The sequence below is a fragment of the Nerophis lumbriciformis genome, linkage group LG23, assembly GCF_033978685.3.
Source record: "Nerophis lumbriciformis linkage group LG23, RoL_Nlum_v2.1, whole genome shotgun sequence".
Taxonomy (NCBI): domain Eukaryota; kingdom Metazoa; phylum Chordata; class Actinopteri; order Syngnathiformes; family Syngnathidae; genus Nerophis; species Nerophis lumbriciformis.
In genome coordinates this window covers 40,277,778-40,304,584 of record NC_084570.2, presented here as the reverse complement: position 1 = coordinate 40,304,584, position 26,807 = coordinate 40,277,778, and the positions used below count along the sequence as shown (strand labels likewise).

General features: G+C 39.8%; 2 protein-coding genes across 6 annotated transcripts in view; one reads left to right on the top strand and one right to left on the bottom strand.

Annotated features, from left to right (window-relative positions):
• The window catches only part of ctnnbl1 (catenin, beta like 1), a 51,435-nt gene extending 44,446 nt beyond the window's left edge, over positions 1-6,989 (top strand). Inside the window, exons 15-16 of the mRNA XM_072915912.1 lie at positions 6,619-6,691; positions 6,842-6,989. Coding sequence (XP_072772013.1) covers positions 6,619-6,691; positions 6,842-6,930 — 162 coding nt within the window. The 3' untranslated portion in view covers positions 6,931-6,989. The remainder of the gene's footprint in view (positions 1-6,618; positions 6,692-6,841) is intronic.
• A 202-nt stretch (positions 6,990-7,191) lies between these two features.
• Positions 7,192-26,807, bottom strand: part of tti1 (TELO2 interacting protein 1) — a 49,132-nt gene continuing 29,516 nt past the window's right edge. For 4 of the 5 annotated variants that reach the window (XM_061985540.2, XM_061985541.2, XM_061985542.2 and 1 more), the window contains exons 12-14: positions 25,880-26,084; positions 8,944-9,031; positions 7,192-7,460 (exon numbers count right to left, since the gene is read on the bottom strand). In XM_061985540.2, coding sequence (XP_061841524.2) covers positions 7,274-7,460; positions 8,944-9,031; positions 25,880-26,084 — 480 coding nt within the window. In that variant the 3' untranslated portion in view covers positions 7,192-7,273. Of the gene's footprint in view, positions 7,461-8,943; positions 9,032-25,879; positions 26,085-26,807 lie in introns of those variants that run through there. The other variant, XR_009817814.2, reaches the window with a different exon arrangement.

The window sequence follows — 26,807 nt, the reverse complement described above, 5'->3', positions numbered from 1 at the left end:
CGTCGTCCACTCCCTGTGTGTAGGCATGGTTTGCCTGCATCTGAGCTGGGGGCCGTGGTTATGGAGACATCACGGTCGCGTTCCATATACGCCCAAGACATGTGGTCCGTGTGTCCACACACGTAACATTTCCGCTGTGGGGGCCGACTGGGCCTCTCAGGGGCAGCGCCCCAAGGTCGGGGTAAGGACGTCGCTGGCTTTGGCGCTCTTCGGCGGTCACGGCCTAGCCTCTCTTCCCCGGTGGCTCTGTCCGTTTCCATCCGGGTGGTTCTCAGCATTTCCATGCTCACTTGGTGGTTCTCTAGCAAGGCCACCAACTGCTCCACAGTTGGAGGGCTTATCACCTATCTATCTGTCTATCACCAGTCGGTCCACGGAGGGGGGGGTTCCCTTCGCTCGTTAGCCAGCTGTGTGTTATGCGATCGCGGAGGATGGGTGGGCTGAAAGGTCCAGTTGTGATATCGTTAGGCCCTGGCAGGCAGACTGCACCCTTGGCTGGCGAGAATGGCTTTCTTTAGTTTCTTGAACTCTCGAGCATCCGCCAATACCGAGTCGCTACTCACACGTTGGGCTTCTCCAGTGAGGAAAGGTGGCAGTATGGATCCCCATTCAGCTACCGGCCACTTCTCTCCTCAATGATGCGGCCTAGGCTGGAGCGTTGTCCTCTGTGTTCCACTCTGCCTCCATGCCCTGGCTCCTCCCCTGTGAGGTGCCTACCTGTCAGGCAGTGCTGGAGTGAGACTCCACCATATATATATATATATATATATGTATGTATGTATGTATTTATGTATGTATATATATATATATATATATGTATGTATGTATGTATGTATGTATGTATGTATATATATATATATATATATATATATATATATATATATATATATATATATATATATATATATATATATATATATATATATATATATATGTATGTGTGGGGAAAAAAATCACGAGACTATTTCATCTCTACAGGCCTGTTTCATGAGGGGGGGTACCCTCAATCATCAGGAGATTTTAATGGGAGCATTCGCATACCATGGTTTATATAGGGCACAGAGTGGGTGGGTACAGGCTGGCCTAGGGGCGTGGTGATTGGCTCATGTGTTACCTAGGAGGTGTTTCCGTCTATGGCGGCATGTTGTTACAATTTCGCTGCGCTTGTTGAGGGATGACAGGTCTGGACGGTAAATAATAAACAGTTTCTCTTTCAAGCATAGGTTGCATCTTTTATTACCACTATTGTAAGGTGTGCTGGATGCAAGAATTTGCCATGTTATTGAATATTCAACATTATTGTCTTTGAGGTCCCAAATGTGTTTGCTGAGTTCTGTGGTATTTCGCAGGTTTTTGTTCCTGAAAGAAGCCTTGTGATTGTTCCATCTGGTTTTGAATTCACCCTCGGTTAATCCTACATATGTGTCGGATGTGTTAATGTCCTTGCGTATTACCTTAGATTGGTAGACAACTGATGTTTGTAAGCACCCCCCGTTGAGGGGGCAATCAGGTTTCTTTCGACAGTTACATGCTTTGTTGGTTTTGGAGTCGTTCTGACTGGGGGTCGACGGCTCATTTGCAATTGTTTTGTTGTGGTTTGAGATGATTTGTCGTATATTGTTCATGCAGCTGTAGCTCAATTTAATGTTGTTCTTGTTGAATACTTTTCTTAGGTTGTTGTCTTTGGGAAAGTGTTTGTCAATCAGATTGAGGAATTTGTGTCCAATGTTCGTTGAGACGTTTTTGCTGTATGGGGGGTTGTACCAGATGATGTCGTTCCGTTTTCTGTTCTTTTTTGGCTGGTTTCCTGGCGTGGGTTCATAGGTGAGGGTGAAATTGTATCCGCTTTCATCAAGGGCTTTTTGGTACGGGGGGGTTGCTTGGTCAAATTCAGCTTTGCTAGATGACAGCATCGATAGCCTTTTATTGATTCCGGTAGGTATTCTTTTCGTGGTGGTGGGTGGGTGGTTGCTGTCATGGTGCACGTATTGGAGTGTTGTGTTGGGTTTCGTGAATGGTTGGTAGCTGTTATTTCTCAGGTTGAAAGTGACGTCAAGGAAGTTGACGGTTTGCTTGTTGGCTTCAATCGTGATCCGTAGGCCGTTCTCTTTGAAAATTTGGCATATGCGCTTCTTGGTATTCTCGCTGCTCCTTGGCGAGGCGCGACACACTGCCAGTCCGTCATCACGGTAAATACCAAGGTTCAGATTGAGGCTAGCGAGCTGGGAGAGGAGGAAACTCCCAACGAGTTCACACGTTTCTGCTCCGTCAAAACTTCCCATAGTGACGTCAAATGTTGCATTGTTCTTTTTTTGCCAGGGTGTACTGTTGTGGATGAGAATGGAGTTTTTTGCGTGGATGATGATGTTTCTTTCGTTGCCTGTGATTGAGTCGTAGTCTGAGGCGAAGTCTAGTGCTTGAGTCAGTAGGTCTTGCGTGATGGAAGGGTAAAATTCCTCGATATCAAAGGAGATAAAGTTGTGCTGTTGTTTGTCTTGGATGTTGTTGAACCATTTGATTACTGCTGCTGTATTTCTCCATTGGTTGAGTGGTGTTTTGTCCTTGATTTTTGTGTTGACTCTGTATATATATATATATATATAGACATATATATGTATATATGTATGTATGTATATGTATGTATGTATATGTATATATATATATATATATATATATATATGTATATATAGATATCTATGTACCGTATTTTCCGCACCATAAGGCGCCCTGGGTTAAAAGCCGCGCCTTCAATGAACGGCATATTTCAAAACTTTGTCCACCTATAAGCCGCCCGGTGTTGTAAGCCGCATCTAACTGCGCTAAAGGAATGTCAAAAAAACAGTCAGATAGGTCAGTCAAACTTTAATAATATATTAAAAACCAGCGTTCTAACAACTCTGTTCACTCCCAAAATGTACGCAAATGTGCAATCACAAACATACGTATATCAACATGGACAGAGATACATACATACATATATACATATATACATATATATATATATATATATATATATATATATATATATACATACATACATACATACATACATATATATGTGTACAAACCCCGTTTCCATATGAGTTGGGAAATTGTGTTAGATGTAAATATAAACGGAATACAATGATTTGCAAATCATTTTCAATCCATATTCAGTTGAATATGCTACAAAGACAACATATTTGATGTTCAAACTGATAAACATTTTTTCTTTGCAAATAATCATTAACTTTTGATTTTGATGCCAGCAACACGTGACAAAGAAGTTGGGAAAGGTGGCAATAAATACTGATAAAGTTGAGGAATGCTCATCAAACACTTATTTGGAACATCCCACAGGTGTGCAGGCTAATTGGGAACAGGTGGGTGCCATGATTGGGTATAAAAACAGCTTCCCAAAAAATGCTCAGTCTTTCACAAGAAAGGATGGGGCGAGGTACACCCCTTTGTCCACAACTGCATGAGCAAATAGTCAAACAGTTTAAGAACAACGTTTCTCAAAGTGCAATTGCAAGAAATTTAGGGATTTCAACATCTACGGTCCATAATATCATCAAAAGGTTCAGAGAATCTGGAGAAATCACTCCACGTAAGCGGCATGGCCGGAACTCAAACATTGAATGACCGTGACATTCGATCCCTCAGACGGTACTGTATCAAAAAGCGATATCAGTGTGTAAAGGATATCACCACATGGGCTCAGGAACACTTCAGAAAACCACTGTCACTAAATACAGTTGGTTGCTACATCTGTAAGTACAAGTTAAAGCTCTACTATGCAAAGGAAAAGCCATTTATCAACAACATCCAGAAACGCTGCCGGCTTCTCTGGGCCCGAGATCATCTAAGATGGACTCATGCAAAGTGGAAAAGTGTTCTGTGTTCTGACGAGTCCACATTTCGAATTGTTTTTGGAAATATTTGACATCGTGTCATCCGGACTAAAGGGGAAGCGAACTATCCAGACTGTTATCGACGCAAAGTTCAAAAGCCAGCATCTGTGATGGTATGGGGGTGCATTAGTGCCCAAGGCATGGGTAACTTACACATCTGTGAAGGCACCATTAATGCTGAAAGGTACATACAGGTTTTGGAACAACATATGCTGCCATCTAAGCGCCATCTTTTTCATGGACGCCCCCGCTTATTTCAGCAAGACAATGCCAAGCCACATTCAGCACGTGTTACAACAGCGTGGCTTCGTAAAAAAAAAAAAAGAGTGCGGGTACTTTCCTGGTCCGCCTGCAGACCAGACCTGTCTCCCATCGAAAATGTGTGGCGCATTATGAAGCGTAAAATACGACAGCAAAGACCCCGGACTGTTGAACGACTGAAGCTCTACATAAAACAAGAATGGGAAAGAATTCTACTTTCAAAGCTTCAACAATTAGTTTCCTCAGTTCCCAATCGTTTGAGTGTTGTTAAAAGAAAAGGTGATGTAACACATTGGTGAACATGCCCTTTCCCAACTACTTTGGCACGTGTTGCAGCTATGAAATTCTAAGTTAATTATTATTTGCAAAAAAAAAAAAAAAGGTTATGAGTTTGAACATCAAATAGCTCGTCTTTGTAGTGCATTCAACTGAATATGGGTTGAAAAGGATTTGCAAATCATTGTATTCCGTTTATAGTTACATCTAACACAATTTCCCGACTCATATGGAAACGGGGTTTGTACACTTTTGACCACCACTGTATATGATGTTTCCATACATTGGACTTGTGTATCTACACTACAACCACACAAGTCTACACTGTCCTTCATGATCATGTGATGCACAGGTCGATACAATGACTAACACATGAATCAAGTCCTACATGACCAAGTGATGCACAGGTCGATACAATGACTAACACATGAATCAAGTCCTACGTGACCAAGTATTGCACAGGTTGATACAATGACTAACACATGAATCAAGTCCTACGTGACCAAGTATTGCACAGGTTGATACAATGACTAACACATGAATCAAGTCCTACATGACCAAGTGATGCACAGGTCGATACAATGACTAACACATGAATCAAGTCCTACATGACCAACAGTACTGGTTTATGCCATCAGGTGGCAGCACATTACAGTCAGGCAAAGTTTTGTGTGGTCTTATTCTTAGATGGTGCCTGCCAATGACCGGGTTCTAAATGGTAGCATCTGACCCTAGTTTGTTTTTACATGTTTGATCATTGTTTTGTCTTCTTGTTTGACATGTTTGATCATTGTTTTATCTTGTTTGACATATTTGATCATTGTTTTGTCTTCTTGTTTGACATGTTTGATCATTGTTTTGTCTTTTTGTTTGACATCTTTGATCATTGTTTTGTCTTCTTGTTTGACATGTTTGATCATTGTTTCATCTTCTTGTTTGACATGTTTGATTATTGTTTTGTCTTCTTGTTTGACATGTTTGATCGTTGTTTCGTCTTCTTGTTTGACATGTTTGATCATTGTTTTGTTATCTTGTTTGACATGTTTGATCATTGTTTTGTCTTGTTTGACATGTTTGATCATTGTTTTGTCTTCTTGTTTGATCATTGTTTTGTCTTGTTTGATCATTGTTTCGTCTTCTTGTTTGACATGTTTGATCATTGTTTTGTTATCTTGTTTGACATGTTTGATCATTGTTTTGTTTTCTTGTTTGGCATGTTTGATCATTGTTTTGTTTTCTTGTTTGATCATTGTTTTGTCTTCTTGTTTGACATGTTTGATCATTGTTTTGTCTTCTTGTTTGACATGTTTGATCATTGTTTAGTCTTCTTGTTTGACATGTTTGATCATTGTTTTGTTATCTTGTTTGACATGTTTGATCAGTTTTCTTGTTTGACATGTTTGATCATTGTTTTGTCTTCTTGTTTGACATGTTTGATCATTGTTTTGTTATCTTGTTTGACATGTTTGATCATTGTTTCGTCTTCTTGTTTGACATGTTTGATCATTGTTTTGTTATCTTGTTTGACATGTTTGATCATTGTTTTGTTTTCTTGTTTGGCATGTTTGATCATTGTTTTGTTTTCTTGTTTGATCATTGTTTTGTCTTCTTGTTTGACATGTTTGATCATTGTTTTGTCTTCTTGTTTGACATTTTTGATCATTGTTTTGTCTTCTTGTTTGACATGTTTGATCATTGTTTAGTCTTCTTGTTTGACATGTTTGATCATTGTTTTGTTATCTTGTTTGACATGTTTGATCAGTTTTCTTGTTTGACATGTTTGATCATTGTTTTGTCTTCTTGTTTGACATGTTTGATCATTGTTTTGTTATCTTGTTTGACATGTTTGATCATTGTTTCGTCTTCTTGTTTGACATGTTTGATCATTGTTTTGTTATCTTGTTTGACATGTTTGATCATAGTTTTGTTTTCTTGTTTGATCATTGTTTTGTTATCTTGTTTGACATGTTTGATCGTTGTTTCGTCTTCTTGTTTGACATGTTTGATCATTGTTTTGTTATCTTGTTTGACATGTTTGATCATTGTTTCGTTTTCTTGTTTGACATGTTTGATCATTGTTTTGTTTTCTTGTTTGATCATTGTTTTGTCTTCTTGTTTTGACATGTTTGATCATTGTTTTGTCTTCTTGTTTGACATTTTTGATCATTGTTTTGTTTTCTTGTTTCAGCTGCAGCAGAGAGTTCATCAAATTCTCAACTTGAGAGGCGGCTCCATCAAAGTAGTGCGACACATCATGAGAGGTGAGTCACTAAATGCAGCTTATATAAATATAAATTTATATATGTATTTATGTATATATTTATATATATATATATATATGTGTATATATATATATATATATACATTGTGTGTTTGGGTGACAGAGTAATTGTGTGTGTTTGTGTTGACAGAGTACGCAGAGAGCATTGGAGATGGTAAAAGTGAGGAGTTCAAGGAGGCGGAGCACAAGAGGATCATGGACCTTTTAGAGAACTTCTAATGTTTGTTTGCTTATAGGCCATTTACACACACACTTACACAGACACACACTCACGAGTTACCTTCCCTCCCTTTTTTTTTTTTTTACAGACCTCATGTTTTTGTAATAAAACTTGATCATAAAATCCTGATAGCATGTTTGCTTTGTTTGAAAAATGTGCACAAAACAAGAAGAACCTCCAAGAAAACATCATAAAAAAGTTACACTCAGTTGATGGAGATGATACAAATCGTGTTGACCAGACCATGTGACTGTACACCAAACATTTTATTCCGGTGGGTAAAAATGTTGTTCCATCATTTCTGACATATATAAACGTGTTGTGTCCAAGCTCTTCTTCACATCAGTGGTCAAAGTTCTCCCTCAGCAGGTGCAGGACATTGTCCGAGTACTCGTCTCTCGGTCTGCCCATCCCCCTCAGCTGCAGGGGGTGCAGGTGGGGGTGTGGGGGGTGTGGGAGGTAGCAGTGCAGCTCAGTGAGGGTCAGCCACAAAGTGTCTGGATCCACTTGGATCATCTTCTGGAAACATCTGAGCAGGACACACACAATGATTCATCACGCACACACTCTCACACTGTTTAATAACATACACACTCACAAAATGTTTAATCGCGTACACACACTCACAATGTTTAATCATGTACCGTATTTTCCGCACTATAAGGCGCACCGGATTATTAGCCGCACCTTCAATGAATTACATATTTCATAACTTTGTCCACCAATAAGCCGCGCCTACGCTGCGCTAAAGGGAATGTCAAAAAAACAGTCAGATAGTTCAGTCAAACTTTAATAATATATTGAAAACCAGCGTTCTAACAACTCTGTCCCAAAATGTACGCAAATGTGCAATCACAAACATAGTAAAATTCAAAATGGTGTAGAGCAATAAATAGCAACATAATGTTGCTCGAACGTTAATGTCACAACACACAAAATAAACATAGCGCTCACCTTCTGAAGTTATTCTTCATTCGTAAATCCTTCGAATTCTTCGTCTTCGGTGTCCGAATTGAAAAGTTGCGCAAGCGTGGTATCCAAAATGGCCGGTTCCGTCTCGTCGAAGTCATCGGAGTCAGTGTCGCTGTTGTTCTGTGAATCCTGCCTTCCGGAAAGCTCGGACCACAGTTGTGACCGAAATATCTGCCCAGGCATTTACGATCCACTGGCAAATGTTGGCGTATGTCGTCCGGCGCTGTCTGCCCGTCTTAGTGAAGGTGTGTTCGCCTTCGGAGCTGTGTGAAAAAAGCCACCCGGCCTCTTCGCGTAAACTTCCCTTAACCACTCGCTCATCTTTTCTTCATCCATCCATCCCTTCGAGTTAGCTTTTATGATGACGCCGGCTGGAAAGGTCTCTTTTGGCAAGGTCTTCCTTTTGAATATCACCATGGGTGGAAGTTAGCATGGCAAGCTAGAACCACAGTGAAGGATGACTTCTCATTCCCTGTGGTGCGAATATTCACCGTACGTGCTCCCGTTCCACAGTGCGGTTCACAGGAATATCAGTTGCTGTGAAATACGGTAGTAATCCGTGTGCGGATGGAGAGATTGCGTCTTTTTATGAACCGGATCCTTGTCGCTTAGTAGGAGCCATTTTGTGGTCTTTACAGATGTAAACAGGAAATGAAACGTACGGTGATATCCGCGCGTTTTTTCTTCTTCTTCCGGGGGCGGGCGGTAGCTTACAGTAGAAGAAGAAGCGCTTCCTGTTCTATGGGGGCGGGTGCTTACCTTGGCGGTTGCTTGCGTAGAAGAAGAAGCGCTTCCTGTTCTACCGGGAAAAAAGATGGCGGCTGTTTACCGAAGTTGCGAGATCGAAACTTTATGAAAATGAATCGTAATAAAGCGCACCGGGTTATAAGGCGCACTGTCAGCTGTTGAGAAAATTTGTGGTTTTTAGGTGCGCCTTATAGTGCGGAAAATACGGTACACACACACAGACAGACACACAATGTTTAATCATGTACACACACACAGACAGACACACAATGTTTAATCATGTTGTCTTTTACCTCAAACACGCCTGTTGCAGTCTGACAGGTTGTCTGCAGCTCAGGTAGGGAAGACACGCTTCACTCACTGCATGCAAGTCTGCTTCAGCTGCACACACAACAACAATAATAAATACACTATCAACAACAAATGAATGGCAAAATGAAGCGAGTTTGTTACAGTAAAAAAGAGTTAGAAAAAGTAAGAGTAAGGTCAAAAAACTGTGGCTCTATTCCCCGTACCCGACTGCCATTACCCATAATACCTTGTGTCCAAACCATATTACCACACAGATCCTTCCGCCATGTATGCAATTAAACAGTTACGTACTCTTCACTGTATTAAAGCAGTATAAAATAGTATATCATCAAATTATTCAGACAAATATAATAATTACAAATAAAGTGTACCTTATAATTATTGTAATTAAATTATTAATTAAATGTAATTATTGCATGTAAATAAAGTAAATAGTCCCATTTTGGCTGAATAAACATAAAGCACCTTCCATAAAATGTAAATTAACTTAAACATCATTTAGGCTCCTACATTACCGGCCCCTAATTGTTATCAATGTCCTTGAAACAATTACTTACACGTGTTAACTCAAATTCAAGGTGCCTAAATAGCCTTAATACTTCTCAAAGAAGCTTGTACCGTATTTTCCGCACTATAAGGCGCACCTAAAAACCACAAATTTTCTCTAAAGCTGACAGTGCGCCTTATAACCCGGTGCGCTTTATTACGATTCATTTTCATAAAGTTTCGATCTCGCAACTTCGGTAAACAGCCGCCATCTTTTTTCCCGGTAGAACAGGAAGCGCTTCTTCTTCTACGCAAGCAACCGCCAAGGAAAGCACCCGCCCCCATAGAACAGGAAGCGCTTCTTCTTCTACTGTAAGCAACCACCCGCCCCCGGAAGAAGAAGAAAAAACGCGCGGATATCACCGTACGTTTCATTTCCTGTTTACATCTGTAAAGACCACAAAATGGCTCCTACTAAGCGACAAGGATCCGGTTCATAAAAAGACGCAATCTCTCCATCCGCACACGGATTACTACCGTATTTCACAGCAACTGATATTCCTGTGAACCGCACTGTGGAACGGGAGCACGTACGGTGAATATTCGCACCACAGGGAATGAGAAGTCATCCTTCACTGTGGTTCTAGCTTGCCATGCTAACTTCCACCCATGGTGATATTCAAAAGGAAGACCTTGCCAAAAGAGACCTTTCCAGCCGGCGTCATCATAAAAGCTAACTCGAAGGGATGGATGGATGAAGAAAAGATGAGCGAGTGGTTAAGGGAAGTTTACGCGAAGAGGCCGGGTGGCTTTTTTCACACAGCTCCGAAGGCGAACACACCTTCACTAAGACGGGCAGACAGCGCCGGACGACATACGCCAACATTTGCCAGTGGATCGTAAATGCCTGGGCAGATATTTCGGTCACAACTGTGGTCCGAGCTTTCCGGAAGGCAGGATTCACAGAACTACTGGACAACAACAGCGACACTGACTCCGATGACTTCGAAGAGACGGAGCCTGCCATTTTGGAACCCACGCTTGCGCAACTTTTCAATTCGGACACCGAAGACGAAGAATTCGAAGGATTTACGAATGAAGAATAACTTCAGAAGGTGAGCGCTATGTTTATTTTGTGTGTTGTGACATTAACGTTCGAGCAACATTATGTTGCTATTGCTCTACACCATTTTGAATTTTACTATGTTTGTGATTGCACATTTGCGTACATTTTGGGACAGAGTTGTTAGAACGCTGGTTTTCAATATATTATTAAAGTTTGACTGAACTATCTGACTGTTTTTTTTGACATTCCCTTTAGCGCAGCGTAGGCGCGGCTTATAATCCGGGGCGGCTTATTGGTGGACAAAGTTATGAAATATGTAATTCATTGAAGGTGCGGCTAATAATCCGGTGCGCCTTATAGTGCGGAAAATACGGTAGTCCTTTGCCCCATTGACAGAGGTGGGTAGTAACGCGCTACATTTACTCCGTTACATCTACTTGAGTAACTTTTGGGATAAATTGTACTTCTAAGAGTAGTTTTAATGCAACTTACTTTTACTTTTACTTGAGTATATTTATAGAGAAGAAACGCTACTTTTACTCCGCTACTTTTATCTACATTCAGCTCGCTACTCGCTACTAATTTTTATCGATCTGTTAATGCACGCTTTGTTTGTTTTGGTCTGTCAGACAGACCTTCAAAGTGCCTGCGTTACTGGTGACGTTTCACTCCGTTCCACCAATAAAATGCAGTCACTAGTGACGTTTGACTCCGTTCCACCAATCAGATGCAGTCACTGGTGACGTTGGACCAATCAAACAGAGCCAGGCGGTCACATGACCTGACTTAAACAAGTTGAAAAACTTATTGGGGTGTTACCATTTAGTGGTCAATTGTACAGAATATGTACTGTACTGTGCAATCTACTAATACAAGTTTCAATCAATCAATCAAAAGTGTGAAGGAAAAAAGACACTTTTTTATTTCAAACGTACATCCCGTCACAAGCCTCAAGACTGACTGCACAGTTCCTGTCTTCACAATAAAAGTGCCGCTCCATCGCGCCTGCACTTTCAAAATAAGAGTCTCCGAAAGCCAGCGCAAACAAGCTAGCAAGCTACGGAATTTGCCGCCAATGTATTTCTTGTAAAGTGTGTGAAAACGAATATGGAAGCTGGACAAATAAGATACCAAAAACCAACCGCTTTCATGTGGTATTAGACAGAAAGGAGGAACTTTTTTTCTCCTGCATTTGAAAACGTGGACGTTAAGCACTGCTGTCAGGATTACAATCAATGCAAGTCATCAGAATCAGGTAAAACACCAACTTATATTCTTGTCAACATGAAAGAAAGGAATCTATGTGTTAAACATGCATGTATATTCAGTAAAACACCTTTAACATGTAAACAAAAACGGCAAAATAAATAAATATAAATGATATACTGTATATATCAATGTATGTGTATATGTGTATATATATATATATATATATATATATATATATATATATGATATGTGTGTGTATGTTACTCATCAGTTACTCAGTACTTGAGTAGTTTTTTCACAACATACTTTTTACTTTTACTCAAGTAAATATTTGGGTGACTACTCATTACTTTTACTTGAGTAATAAATCTCTAAAGTAACAGTACTCTTACTTGAGTACAATTTCTGGCTACTCTACCCACCTCTGCCCATTGAACTCGAGGTCTTTGCTTCGTGTTAGTTTTCACTTTAACTTGACGAACAAGTCCGTCTCCACCAGGAAAAGTCTCGAGAATTCTTCCAAGTGGCTAGGAATTTCTGGGTGAAGTATCGTCCACGATCAGCACCACGTCTCCAACACGAAAGTTTCTTCTAGGTGAAGACCATTGCTTACGTTCTTGAAGCTGCGCTAGGTATTCCTTACACCAGCGTTTCCAGAAGATATCCGCAAGGTATTGTACTTGTCTCTATCTGCGACTGGCATATTGGTCGCACGGATGAAACACTCCTGGAGGTAGATCAGGTTTGACCTTCAGCAATAACAGATGGTTGGGTGTGAGAGCCTCCAAGTCGTTGAGGTCTGAGGATGTCTTTGTGATGGGCTTGCCGTTTATGACTGCTTCGGCTTCACAAAACAAGGTATAAAGACCCTCTTCATCCAAAACTTGTTCCTTTACAGTAACACTCAGTATTTTTCTCACTGAATGGATTAGCCTCTCCCAGCTTCCTCCATGGTGAGATCCTGTTGGTGGATTGAAATGCCACTGGACACCTTTTTGTAGCAAGTGTTTGTAAATCTTCCTGGTGTTTTTGATTTTTCTCCAGCATCGCCCAATCTTCTTTGAAACTTTGTCTTTGACAGAACTTCACAATTTCTGTTTCTGCTCTAGTCAAGTCATTACAAGTCAGACACTTTCCTTTGACATCTTTCTTTAATTCAAGCATCTTACTTTCTTCTCCTGATGTTCTTAGTTATTTTATTTTTTTCTTCAGCTCTTTCAGCAGATTTTTGAGTTTTAGAAACCAGGCTACAGCACGCTTAAATGCTGTCCAAGAAGAATAATGGTTCATCCACTGATCCACAAAATCTTTGGCTTATCGTGTCTGAATGACATATACATTAATCACTCTTTTGACCTCTAGGTCGTCCATATCCAGCATTCCAGGATCTGGATTTTTAGGTCACTGGTCTTGTGAGCTGAGCAAGAAACTTGGTCCTGAAAGCCAGCTCTCATTTTTCAAAAATGCTTCCACGGTCTGTCCTCTTGAGACGTGATCAGCGGGATTTAGAGTGGTGTTAACACATCTCCACTGAGATGTCTGAGAGTGCTCCAGGATTGCTGCGACCCTGTTTGCAACAAACGTCTTGAATCGGGTACACTCACTGTTCAAGTACTTGAGCACCGCCGTGCTATCTGTCCAAAAGATAGACTCCTGGATCTCCAGTTCAAGCTCTTTTCTCAGAAGCGTATCCATCTTTATAGCAACTGTGGCTGCAGTCAATTCCATTCGAGGAATAGTCGGAGACATTAGGGGCGCCACCCTTGTCTTTGCCATGATCAAGGTGGATTGCGCTTCACCTGTTGAAAAGCGCGTCAGCAAGTAGCTTGTGGTTCCGTAGGCATCTTCACTTGCGTCAGCAAAGTGATGAAGCTGCGCAAAGGCTGGCACACCAAACTGCTTTAACTTGATGCATCTGTCAACTCCAAAATTTTCAATCTGTGACAGGCTTGAGATCCACTTTTTCCATTGATCAATCACTGTGTCTGGCAGGTCTTGATCCCAACTATATTTCTGCCGACATAGATCTTGTAGAATTCGCTTAGCAGGCAATATTACTGGAGCTCGAAAGCCCAAAGGATCAAAAATTTAACTTACCGTATTTTCCGCACTATAAGGCGCACCGGATTATTAGCCGCACCTTCAATGAATTACATATTTCATAACTTTGTCCACCAATAAGCCGCCCCGGATTATAAGCCGCGCCTACGCTGCGCTAAAGGGAATGTCAAAAAAACAGTCAGATAGTTCAGTCAAACTTTAATAATATATTGAAAACCAGCGTTCTAACAACTCTGTCCCAAAATGTACGCAAATGTGCAATCACAAACATAGTAAAATTCAAAATGGTGTAGAGCAATAGCAACATAATGTTGCTCGAACGTTAATGTCACAACACACAAAATAAACATAGCGCTCACCTTCTGAAGTTATTCTTCATTCGTAAATCCTTCGAATTCTTCGTCTTCGGTGTCCGAATTGAAAAGTTGCGCAAGCGTGGTATCCAAAATGGCCGGTTCCGTCTCGTCGAAGTCATCGGAGTCAGTGTCGCTGTTGTTCTGTGAATCCTGCCTTCCGGAAAGCTCGGACCACAGTTGTGACCGAAATATCTGCCCAGGCATTTACGATCCACTGGCAAATGTTGGCGTATGTCGTCCGGCGCTGTCTGCCCGTCTTAGTGAAGGTGTGTTCGCCTTCGGAGCTGTGTGAAAAAAGCCACCCGGCCTCTTCGCGTAAACTTCCCTTAACCACTCGCTCATCTTTTCTTCATCCATCCATCCCTTCGAGTTAGCTTTTATGATGACGCCGGCTGGAAAGGTCTCTTTTGGCAAGGTCTTCCTTTTGAATATCACCATGGGTGGAAGTTAGCATGGCAAGCTAGAACCACAGTGAAGGATGACTTCTCATTCCCTGTGGTGCGAATATTCACCGTACGTGCTCCCGTTCCACAGTGCGGTTCACAGGAATATCAGTTGCTGTGAAATACGGTAGTAATCCGTGTGCGGATGGAGAGATTGCGTCTTTTTATGAACCGGATCCTTGTCGCTTAGTAGGAGCCATTTTGTGGTCTTTACAGATGTAAACAGGAAATGAAACGTACGGTGATATCCGCGCGTTTTTTCTTCTTCTTCCGGGGGCGGGTGGTTGCTTACAGTAGAAGAAGAAGCGCTTCCTGTTCTATGGGGGCGGGTGCTTTCCTTGGCGGTTGCTTGCGTAGAAGAAGAAGCGCTTCCTGTTCTACCGGGAAAAAAGATGGCGGCTGTTTACCGAAGTTGCGAGATCGAAACTTTATGAAAATGAATCGTAATAAAGCGCACCGGGTTATAAGGCGCACTGTCAGCTTTTGAGAAAATGTGTGGTTTTTAGGTGCGCCTTATAGTGCGGAAAATACGGTACTATGGAAAGCAGTCCTCTCCTAGTGTATGGTCTATCTTTGAGGTTGATCTTGAACTTGAATGGGTCTGATTTGGCACACCACTGGATGCCTAATGTTCTCTCCACTGGCAGGTAATCCTCATCCAAGTCCAGATCTTGAAAACCCTGTGCTTTTTCCTTTTCTGGGATCGAGTTAAGCAACTTCCTGCTGTTGCTTGACCATTTTGTCTGCCGAAATCCTCCTTTTGCCAACATTCTCCTCAACTCGGCACACAGGGTAATGGCTGAATCTTCATCAGCAACTGACTTAAGACAGTCATTCACATAAAAATTCTTGTTGACAGACCTTGCTGTTTCCTGTCCAAACTCGTCCACAAAGTCTGTTGCACATTTTTGAAGTGCAAAGGTTGCAAAACTTTGTGATGATGTTGCGCCAAAAATGTGAACCAACATCTTGTGTTCAATGAGATCCAGCTCGTATTTTCCATCAGGCCACCAGAGAAACCTTAGGAGATCAGTGTCTTCATCGCTTACACCAACCTAATGGAACATGGCTTCCACGTCCGCCATAACCGCCACAGACTCCTGACGAAATCTTATAAGGACCTCTATTAGTGAGCTGGTGAGGTCAGGTCCCTGCAGAAGCTGCTGGTTTAGTGAAGTACCTTGAAAGCCTGCGGCGCAGTCGAAGACGACACGCAACTTCCGTTTGGTTGGATGTCTTACTCCATGGTGAGGCAGATACCATGTTCGCCCCTCAACAGGTTTGTGCTCTTCACCTTCAAGCTTTACTGCATAACCTTTTTTTAGAAGGCCGTCCATGAACGCCACGTACTCTTGGTAAAACTTGACGTCTCTCGAAAATCTCTTCCGTAGGTTCAGTGCACGTTGCTCTGCAATTGCCCTGTTATTTGGCATATACAAAGGATTCTTCCTCACCGGAAGGCAAACATTGTAGTGGCCATTTTAAGTACTGCAGTTTGAGACACTATACTGATAAACTGATGGTCGTCCTTTGACATCTCAATGTTTTCATTTTGTCCAGCATCAGGAAAGTCGTGCTTGAACTGCAGCTGCCAAAGCTCCTCAAGCTTCACCACTGAGATTCTGTTTGCAGTAATTCCTGTCAATTTGTCAATTGCAGTTCTGTCACTTCCACCTCCAAGTGGTCCATTTACAGTCCAGCCTAGCATCGTTCTCACAGCGTATGGTCCATTATCCACACTTTTAACCACTTGCAGTGGCTCTATCGCTTTGGGAACGTTTACTCCGAGGAGTAATCCAATCTTGGCTTGAATATTAGGTATTCTCACCTCCTTTAGGTGTGGTCACCTATCAATATCCTCTTGTCGGGGAATATTGTCCTTAGAGACAGGAATGTCTTTCTGTAAATAAACTTCCTTTAGTTCCACAAACTCTTTTCCGTCCAAGCTGCTGATTTCCAAGCCAGTCACGATGCTTGTTTTCACAACAGTGTCATTTCCCATTGTTCGCAACGAGATGCTTACATTGCATCCACTCACATTCAGTTGGTTTATCAGTGACTCTGTGGCAAAAGTAGCTGAACTACCTGGGTCCAGAAAGGCATACGTGATCACTGTCTTGGTTCCTTTTTGTGCCTTGAAGTACACGGGAAGGATCGAAAGAACACAATCTTCTCTACCGGCCCCAGTGACACCACGGGTTTCAGTTGTTTGTACAAGGGCACTTGATATTGATTGGTGTTCACAATTGTCCTTTGCGGTTTCTTCTCTGGAGTCTTCATGACCAATGTGTAATAATGTGGGATGCTGTCTATAGCATTCTTGACATTTAAGTTTTTGTTTGCAGCTACTACCGTACTCATATGCCCATGCTTTAAACATACAAAACATACACCTTTGCTTCTCAAGAAGTCAATCTTGTCTTTGTGTAGCTTGCTCTTGAATTTCTTGCAAACTGTAAGGCTGTGTTGCTCTTCGTTACAATAAACACAAGGTTTTCCAGTAACGTCCACCGAGACTGTTCGTGTTTTTGTTATGATGCAGTTATAATTTTTTCTCTTGGGGGGCACAACGACCGTTGTAAACACCTTTTTTGGTTTGAGGGTTTCTACATATTGTGGTTTTATTTTCTGTCTCACAGAATCTTTCGTGTTCATGGTGGTTTCTTTTATGTTCCCGTAGAGAGGATTCAAAAGATACTTGACTTGCCGGTTTACAAAAAATACACAAAATCCTTAAACTTAACTCTTGTCTTTGTTCTTTCTTGCAAGTCGCATGCAAACTTCCTCCAAGGTTCCCTGAGTTTATATGGAAGTTTGTTTGCAAGAGCCTTTATATTAGCTGTGTTGTCCAAGTAGTTAATGTCTGTCATTGTGTTAGAGCAGCCTGTGAGGAATAATGCGAAGGACTGAAGGGCAACACCGTCTTCTGGCTTGATTGTTTGCCACTTCGTGGCTTCTGTTATGTAGGCTTCGGCTATCTTAAAGTCATCACCAAAAAACTCCTTTAACATTTGTTTTGCTTTAGTGTAGCCTGTTGAAGATTCCATATGGATGCAGCTCTTAACCAACTCATGTGGTTGTCCACTTGTATACTGTAGCAAAAATTGAAGACGATCCCGGTTGTCACTAGTGCGGCTATCAATTCCATGTTCTATGGCCCCAATAAAGGATTTGTATTCCAGAGGGTCACCCTTGAATGTTGGAATGGAAAGATCTGGAAGTAGAGATGCCTTGTGACTCTTCACGAGATACTCTGTGACGTTGGCTTGCTGAGAAATTGTTTGGCAAAGCCCATCGTGTTAGTGCCTGTTGTTCTTTAATTTCAGTCTTTGGTGCAAATGTAGTCATTTGAATAGCTGTGGGGGGAGCATTATGTTTAATGCTGTGTGTTGGTAAGGTGGGTGGTGGTATTTGTGTGTCTTCTAACATCCTTCTCATCAGCTATATTGATACCGTCTTCTTCTTGTGTGTTTTCGTAGTTTTGTAAAACCTCCATTTTAGCGTCACATTCAGCAAGTGCGGTTTGCGTTGCATGCATTTCCTTTCGAGCTTTTATTGCAGCTTCTTCCTGTTCTATGGCCAGCTTTTCTTGTATATCTGCCGCCTTTGCTCTCAATGATGCATGCTCTATTTCCGCCTTTAATCTGACAGAAGAAGATGAAGAACATGAGCTTCCGCTTTGAGATGCAGCCTTACTTTGACTTATAGCGGTCCGCTTTGTTGATGGAGAGCGACTATCTGCAGGTGACACGTGTCTATTGCCTTCTTCCGCTTGCTCAACACGCTTAAAAACATCTTTCATCCACTCCTAACATTTCCAGAAAAAGTCCTCCATCATTTTATTTTTTTAATCAAACCAGTTGCTTTGATCTTCCACAAACTCCTCCTCAGACATGAATTTCTGAACATCAGAATTAAGATCCAAACATTCTTGCTGCAAGCCACTAAAGTCCACACGAAGCTGATTTTTTACAGCGTCCACATTAGCATCCTCCTCTATTAAGTGCTCAATCCGCGTCATCAAGCGAGTCAATTGAGCAAGTGCGCTCCTGCGTCCCTGCATCTTTCTCGCCTTTTGCTCTTCTATAGCCTTCTTGGTCATTTTTACTGTCTTTTTTCCACTGTCTTGTGCATCCATGCCGATGTGCCGCAGCTTCGCACCGGGACGAGTTTCTCTCGCTCTCTCGTTACTTTCAAGCAGCGTGCACTCACGTACCTGTCGCGTCCTCTTGCAGGCTTGTTCCTCTTAATCCTTTCCAGTCAGGCAGTTCCACGTTCCATTTAATCCACAAAGAGCAAGTTTTTTGACTAAAAAATAGATTCCTAATGAAGCCTTAGCTTGACGCTCCTCTACTTTCTCCTGCTCCCGCTTGCTGCGGCAACAACAAACAAAACTCCAGACGCTCCTCTTCGTTTTGTATCGTTTACTTGTGAACTCAATCATTCAAAAACGTAAAACAATAACGGCGTGGGAATGGCAAAATGAAGCATACACTATCAACAACAATAATAAATACACTATCAATAACACATACACTATCAACAACAATATCACATAAACTATCAACAACAATAATAAATACACTATCAACATCAGTAACACACTATCAACAACAATAACACATACACTATCAACAATATCACATACACTATCAACAACAATAATAAATACACTATCAACATCAATAACAAATACACTATCAACAACAATAACACGTACACTATCAACAACAATATCACATACATTATCAACAAAAATAACACACACACTATCAACAATAATAATAAATACACTATTAACAACAATAATAAATACACTATCAACAACAATAACATATACACTATCAACATCAATAACACATACACTATCAACATCAATAACACATACACTATCAACAATAATAATAAATACACTATCAACAAAAATAATAAATAGACTACAGGCATGTCCAGGGGCCACCCGCCCCACCCCCGAAGCTCCTGGTTTTTCAGCAATAGAACATGCAAAAATTAGCAAAAAAGCAGCATTTAAAGATGTTTTAGTGTTTAAAGAATTGAAAAACGATCAACAGAGTTTACATAAATACATAACACAATCATCCAAATGAATCACTATGTCTGTTTCAGTCACTATGTTATTTAGTCACTACAGTAATGTGTTCACATCCACAGGAACCACATTGGTTAGTCTACTCTATAGAGTATATACAACCTTACTAGTGTTCACTTCACAGCCACAGATGATTCATCTAGTTATTGACATTATTTACACATTACTATGTCTGTTTCAGTCCCTATGTTATTTAGTCACTACAGCAATTGTGTTCACATCCACAGGAACCACATGGGTTAGCCTACTCTATACAGTATTTACAACCTTACTAGTGTTCACTTCACAGCCACAGATGGTTTAAGTAGTTATTTACATTATTTACACATTACTATGTTTGTTTCAGTCAATATGTTATTTAGTCACTATAGTAATTGTGTTCACATCCACAGGAACCACATGGGCTAGCCTACTCTATACAGTATTAAAACCTTACTAGTGTTCACTTCACAGCCACAGTTGGTTTATCTAGTTATTGACATTATTCAAACATAACTTTGGCATTTTTGCTTTGATGGCTCTGACATGAGTCTTCTTGGAAAATTTCCGAGAAGCTTGCATTTTCCTTTTTGTTTCTGCTTCAGTGTATTCTGCCTTGGATTGTATAGCCAATTTCTGTCTCTTTGACTGCCTCTCCACTTCTAACTGCTCCAAATGCAAAAATCATAAAGAGTACAAACATTTTTTATTCTACTAACTTCCTTCTTGCTATCTTGCCTCTGATTGGCCTGTCCCTAATGTTTTGCCCTAGTCTTCATAGTACCAACCAATCATGGATGTTGTTATACGTAAACCAATCATGGATGTTGTTATACGTAAACCAAGCAATCATCATTGATGTTGTTATACGTAAACCAATCATGGATGTTGTTATACGTAAACCAAGCAATCATCATGGATGTTGTTATACGTAAACCAAGCAATCAACATGGATGTAGTTATACGTAAACCAAGCAATCATCATGGATGTTGTTATACGTAAACCAATCATGGATGTTGTTATACGTAAACCAAGCAATCATCATGGATGTTATTATACGTACACCAAGCAATCATGGATGTTGTTGTACGTAAACCAAGCAATCATCATGGATGTTGTTATACGTAAACCAATCATGGATGTTGTTATACGTAAACCAAGCAATCATCATGGATGTAGTTATACAAAAAACCAATCATCATGGATGTTGTTATACGTAAACCAATCATCATGGATGTTGTTATACGTAAACCAATCATCATAGATGTTGTTATACGTAAACCAATCATCATGGATGTTGTTATACGTAATCCAATCATTATGGATGTTGTTATACATAAACCAATCATCATGGATTTTTTTAAACGTGAACCAATCAATCATCATTGATGTTGTTATACATAAACCAATCATGGATGTTGTTATACGTAAACCAATCAATCATCATTGACGTTGTTATACGTAAACCAATCATCATGGATGTTGTTATACGTAAACCAAGCAATCATCATGGATGTTGTTATACGTAAACCAATCATCATGGATGTTGTTATACGTAAACCAATCATTATAGATGTTGTTATATGTAAACCAATCATCATGGATGTTGTTATACGTAAACCAATCATCATGGATGTTGTTATACTTAAACCAAGCAATCATCATGGATGTTGTTATACGTAAACCAATCATGGATGTTGTTATACGTAAACCAAGCAATCATCATGGATGTAGTTATACAAAAAACCAATCATCATGGATGTTGTTATACGTAAACCAATCATCATGGATGTTGTTATACGTAAACCAATCATCATAGATGTTGTTATACGTAAACCAATCATCATGGATGTTGTTATACGTAAACCAATCATCATGGATGTTGTTATACGTAATCCAATCATTATGGATGTTGTTATACATAAACCAATCATCATGGATTTTTTTAAACGTGAACCAATCAATCATCATTGATGTTGTTATACATAAACCAATCATGGATGTTGTTATACGTAAACCAATCAATCATCATTGACGTTGTTATACGTAAACCAATCATCATGGATGTTGTTATACGTAAACCAAGCAATCATCATGGATGTTGTTATACGTAAACCAATCATCATGGATGTTGTTATACTTAAACCAAGCAATCATCATGGATGTTGTTATACGTAAACCAAGCAATTATCATGGATGTTGTTATACTTAAACCAAGCAATCATCATGGATGTTGTTATACGTAAACCAATCATCATGGATGTTGTTATACTTAAACCAAGCAATCATCATGGATGTTGTTATACGTAAACCAATCATCATGGATGTTGTTATACTTAAACCAAGCAATCATCATGGATGTTGTTATACGTAAACCAAGCAATTATCATGGATGTTGTTATACTTAAACCAAGCAATCATCATGGATGTTGTTATACGTAAACCAATCATCATGGATGTTGTTATACGTAAACCAAGCAATCATCATGGATGTTATTATACGTACACCAAGCAATCATGGATGTTGTTGTACGTAAACCAAGCAATCATCATGGATGTTGTTATACGTAAACCAATCATGGATGTTGTTATACGTAAACCAAGCAATCATCATGGATGTAGTTATACAAAAAACCAATCATCATGGATGTTGTTATACGTAAACCAATCATCATGGATGTTGTTATACGTAAACCAATCATCATAGATGTTGTTATACGTAAACCAATCATCATGGATGTTGTTATACGTAAACCAATCATCATGGATGTTGTTATACGTAATCCAATCATTATGGATGTTGTTATACATAAACCAATCATCATGGATTTTTTTAAACGTGAACCAATCAATCATCATTGATGTTGTTATACATAAACCAATCATGGATGTTGTTATACGTAAACCAATCAATCATCATTGACGTTGTTATACGTAAACCAATCATCATGGATGTTGTTATACGTAAACCAAGCAATCATCATGGATGTTGTTATACGTAAACCAATCATCATGGATGTTGTTATACGTAAACCAATCATCATGGATGTTGTTATACTTAAACCAAGCAATCATCATGGATGTTGTTATACGTAAACCAATCATGGATGTTGTTATACGTAAACCAAGCAATCATCATGGATGTAGTTATACAAAAAACCAATCATCATGGATGTTGTTATACGTAAACCAATCATCATGGATGTTGTTATACGTAAACCAATCATCATGGATGTTGTTATACGTAAACCAATCATCATGGATGTTGTTATACGTAAACCAATCATCATGGATGTTGTTATACGTAATCCAATCATTATGGATGTTGTTATACGTAATCCAATCATTATGGATGTTGTTATACATAAACCAATCATCATGGATTTTTTTAAACGTGAACCAATCAATCATCATTGATGTTGTTATACATAAACCAATCATGGATGTTGTTATACGTAAACCAATCAATCATCATTGACGTTGTTATACGTAAACCAATCATCATGGATGTTGTTATACGTAAACCAAGCAATCATCATGGATGTTGTTATACGTAAACCAATCATCATGGATGTTGTTATACGTAAACCAATCATTATAGATGTTGTTATATGTAAACCAATCATCATGGATGTTGTTATACGTAAACCAATCATCATGGATGTTGTTATACTTAAACCAAGCAATCATCATGGATGTTGTTATACGTAAACCAATCATGGATGTTGTTATACGTAAACCAAGCAATCATCATGGATGTAGTTATACAAAAAACCAATCATCATGGATGTTGTTATACGTAAACCAATCATCATGGATGTTGTTATACGTAAACCAATCATCATAGATGTTGTTATACGTAAACCAATCATCATGGATGTTGTTATACGTAAACCAATCATCATGGATGTTGTTATACGTAATCCAATCATTATGGATGTTGTTATACATAAACCAATCATCATGGATTTTTTTAAACGTGAACCAATCAATCATCATTGATGTTGTTATACATAAACCAATCATGGATGTTGTTATACGTAAACCAATCAATCATCATTGACGTTGTTATACGTAAACCAATCATCATGGATGTTGTTATACGTAAACCAAGCAATCATCATGGATGTTGTTATACGTAAACCAATCATCATGGATGTTGTTATACGTAAACCAATCATTATAGATGTTGTTATATGTAAACCAATCATCATGGATGTTGTTATACGTAAACCAATCATCATGGATGTTGTTATACTTAAACCAAGCAATCATCATGGATGTTGTTATACGTAAACCAATCATCATGGATGTTGTTATACGTAAACCAATCATTATAGATGTTGTTATATGTAAACCAATCATCATGGATGTTGTTATACGTAAACCAATCATCATGGATGTTGTTATACGTAAACCAATCATCATGGATGTTGTTATACGTAAACCAATCATCATAGATGTTGTTATACGTAAACCAATCATCATGGATGTTGTTATACGTAAACCAATCATCATGGATGTTGTTATACGTAATCCAATCATTATGGATGTTGTTATACATAAACCAATCATCATGGATTTTTTTAAACGTGAACCAATCAATCATCATTGATGTTGTTATACATAAACCAATCATGGATGTTGTTATACGTAAACCAATCAATCATCATTGACGTTGTTATACGTAAACCAATCATCATGGATGTTGTTATACGTAAACCAAGCAATCATCATGGATGTTGTTATACGTAAACCAATCATCATGGATGTTGTTATACGTAAACCAATCATTATAGATGTTGTTATACGTAAACCAATCATCATGGATGTTGTTATACTTAAACCAAGCAATCATGGATGTTGTTATACTTAAACCAAGCAATCATCATGGATGTTGTTATACGTAAACCAATCATCATGGATGTTGTTATACTTAAACCAAGCAATCATCATGGATGTTGTTATACGTAAACCAATCATCATGGATGTTGTTATACGTAAACCAATCATTATAGATGTTGTTATATGTAAACCAATCATCATGGATGTTGTTATACGTAAACCAATCATCATGGATGTTGTTATACGTAAACCAATCATCATGGATGTTGTTATACGTAAACCAATCATTATAGATGTTGTTATATGTAAACCAATCATCATGGATGTTGTTATACGTAAACCAATCATCATGGATGTTGTTATACTTAAACCAAGCAATCATCATGGATGTTGTTATACTTAAACCAAGCAATCATCATGGATGTTGTTATACGTAAACCAATCATCATGGATGTTGTTATACTTAAACCAAGCAATCATCATTGATGATGTTATACGTAAACCAATCATGGATGTTGTTATACGTAAACCAATCATTCATCATTGATGTTGTTATACATAAACCAATCATGGATGTTGTTGTACGTAAACCAATCATCATGGATGTTGTTATACGTAAACCAATCATGGATGTTGTTTTACGTAAACCAACCATCATGGATGTTGTTTTACGTAAACCAATTATCATGGATGTTGTTATACGTAAACCAATCTTAATGGATGTTGTTATACGTAAACCAATCATGGATGTTGTTTTACGTAAACCAACCATCCTGGATGTTGTTATCCGTAAACCAATTATCATGGATGTTGTTATACGTAAACCAATCATCATGGATGTTGTTATACGTAAACCAATCAATCATCATGGATGTTGTTATACGTAAACCAAGCAATCATCATTGATGTACAGTTTGTGCCCTGGCTGTGGAGTTGCACTAATCCATTTCCCTCTCTCTCTTCTTCTGTAGTCTAAAAATGGCTACTGAGAAATGTAGTTAAGTTATTTAGCTTCCATTTTTAACTTCATCCATCATATTTCATGGATGGTCATACGAGCGTACTTATGACGTAGTTGTTGGCGGGTATGACAAAAACCCATGACGTAGTTGTTGGCAGGTATGACAAAAAGAAGGATCGAGATTTTAACACACATTGTAGGTCGGAAAAAACGAAGAAAAACGGGAAATATTTGTTATATTTTCCAGGGATAAAAAAAGAGGACTATAGAGGGAAAAATGACATAAATACTAACCTTTTCTCTACTAGATCTCTCATGTAAACTTGTTGTTTATCTTATTGTGCACTTCTACAAATGAGCATCAAAGTACTTGAAACATCCTCTCCTAGTCTGGACTTACCCAGGTCTAAGCTCTGGCACAGGGAGCCCAGACCCTCCAGGAGCAGCAGCTGCATCCTGTAGGCCAGAGACTGGCAGTAGACGGGTGTTGCCTGGGCACTGATGCCAGCCTGCTGGGTCAACCAGGAGCTCAGCTTTGGCACAAGCTCCTTGGACACTCTGCTCCGCAGGAAGTCTCCACAGCTGGCAGCCAGGGTACACAGCACCTGCAAGATCAAGGCACACTTCATCACCCGATTCAAGGTGCACAGCACCTGCAAGACCAAGGCACACTTCATCACCCGATTCAAGATGCACAGCACCTGCAAGACCAAGGCACACTTCATCACCCGATTCAAGGTGCACAGCACCTGCAAGACCAAGGCACACTTCATCACCCGATTCAAGGTGCACAGCACCTGCAAAACCAAGGCACATTTTATCACCCGATTCAAGGTGCACAACACCTGCAAGACCAAGGCACACTTCATCACCCGATTCAAGGTGCACAGCACCTGCAAGACCAAGGCACACTTCATCACCCGATTCAAGGTGCACAGCACCTGCAAGACCAAGGCACACTTCATCACCCGATTCAAGGTGCACAGCACCTGTAAGACCAAGGCACACTTAATCACCCGATTCAAAGTGCACAACACCTGCAAGACCAAGGCACACTTCATCACCCGATTCAAGGTGCACAGCACCTGCAAGACCAAGGCACACTTCATCACCCGATTCAAGGTGCACAGCACCTGCAAGACCAAGGCACACTTCATCACCTGATTCAAAGTGCACAGCACCTGCAAGACCAAGGCATACTTCATCACCCGATTCAAGGTGCACAACACCTGCAAGACCAAGGCACACTTCATCACCCGATTCAAGGTGCACAGCACCTGCAAGACCAAGGCACACTTCATCACCCGATTCAAGATGCACAGCACCTG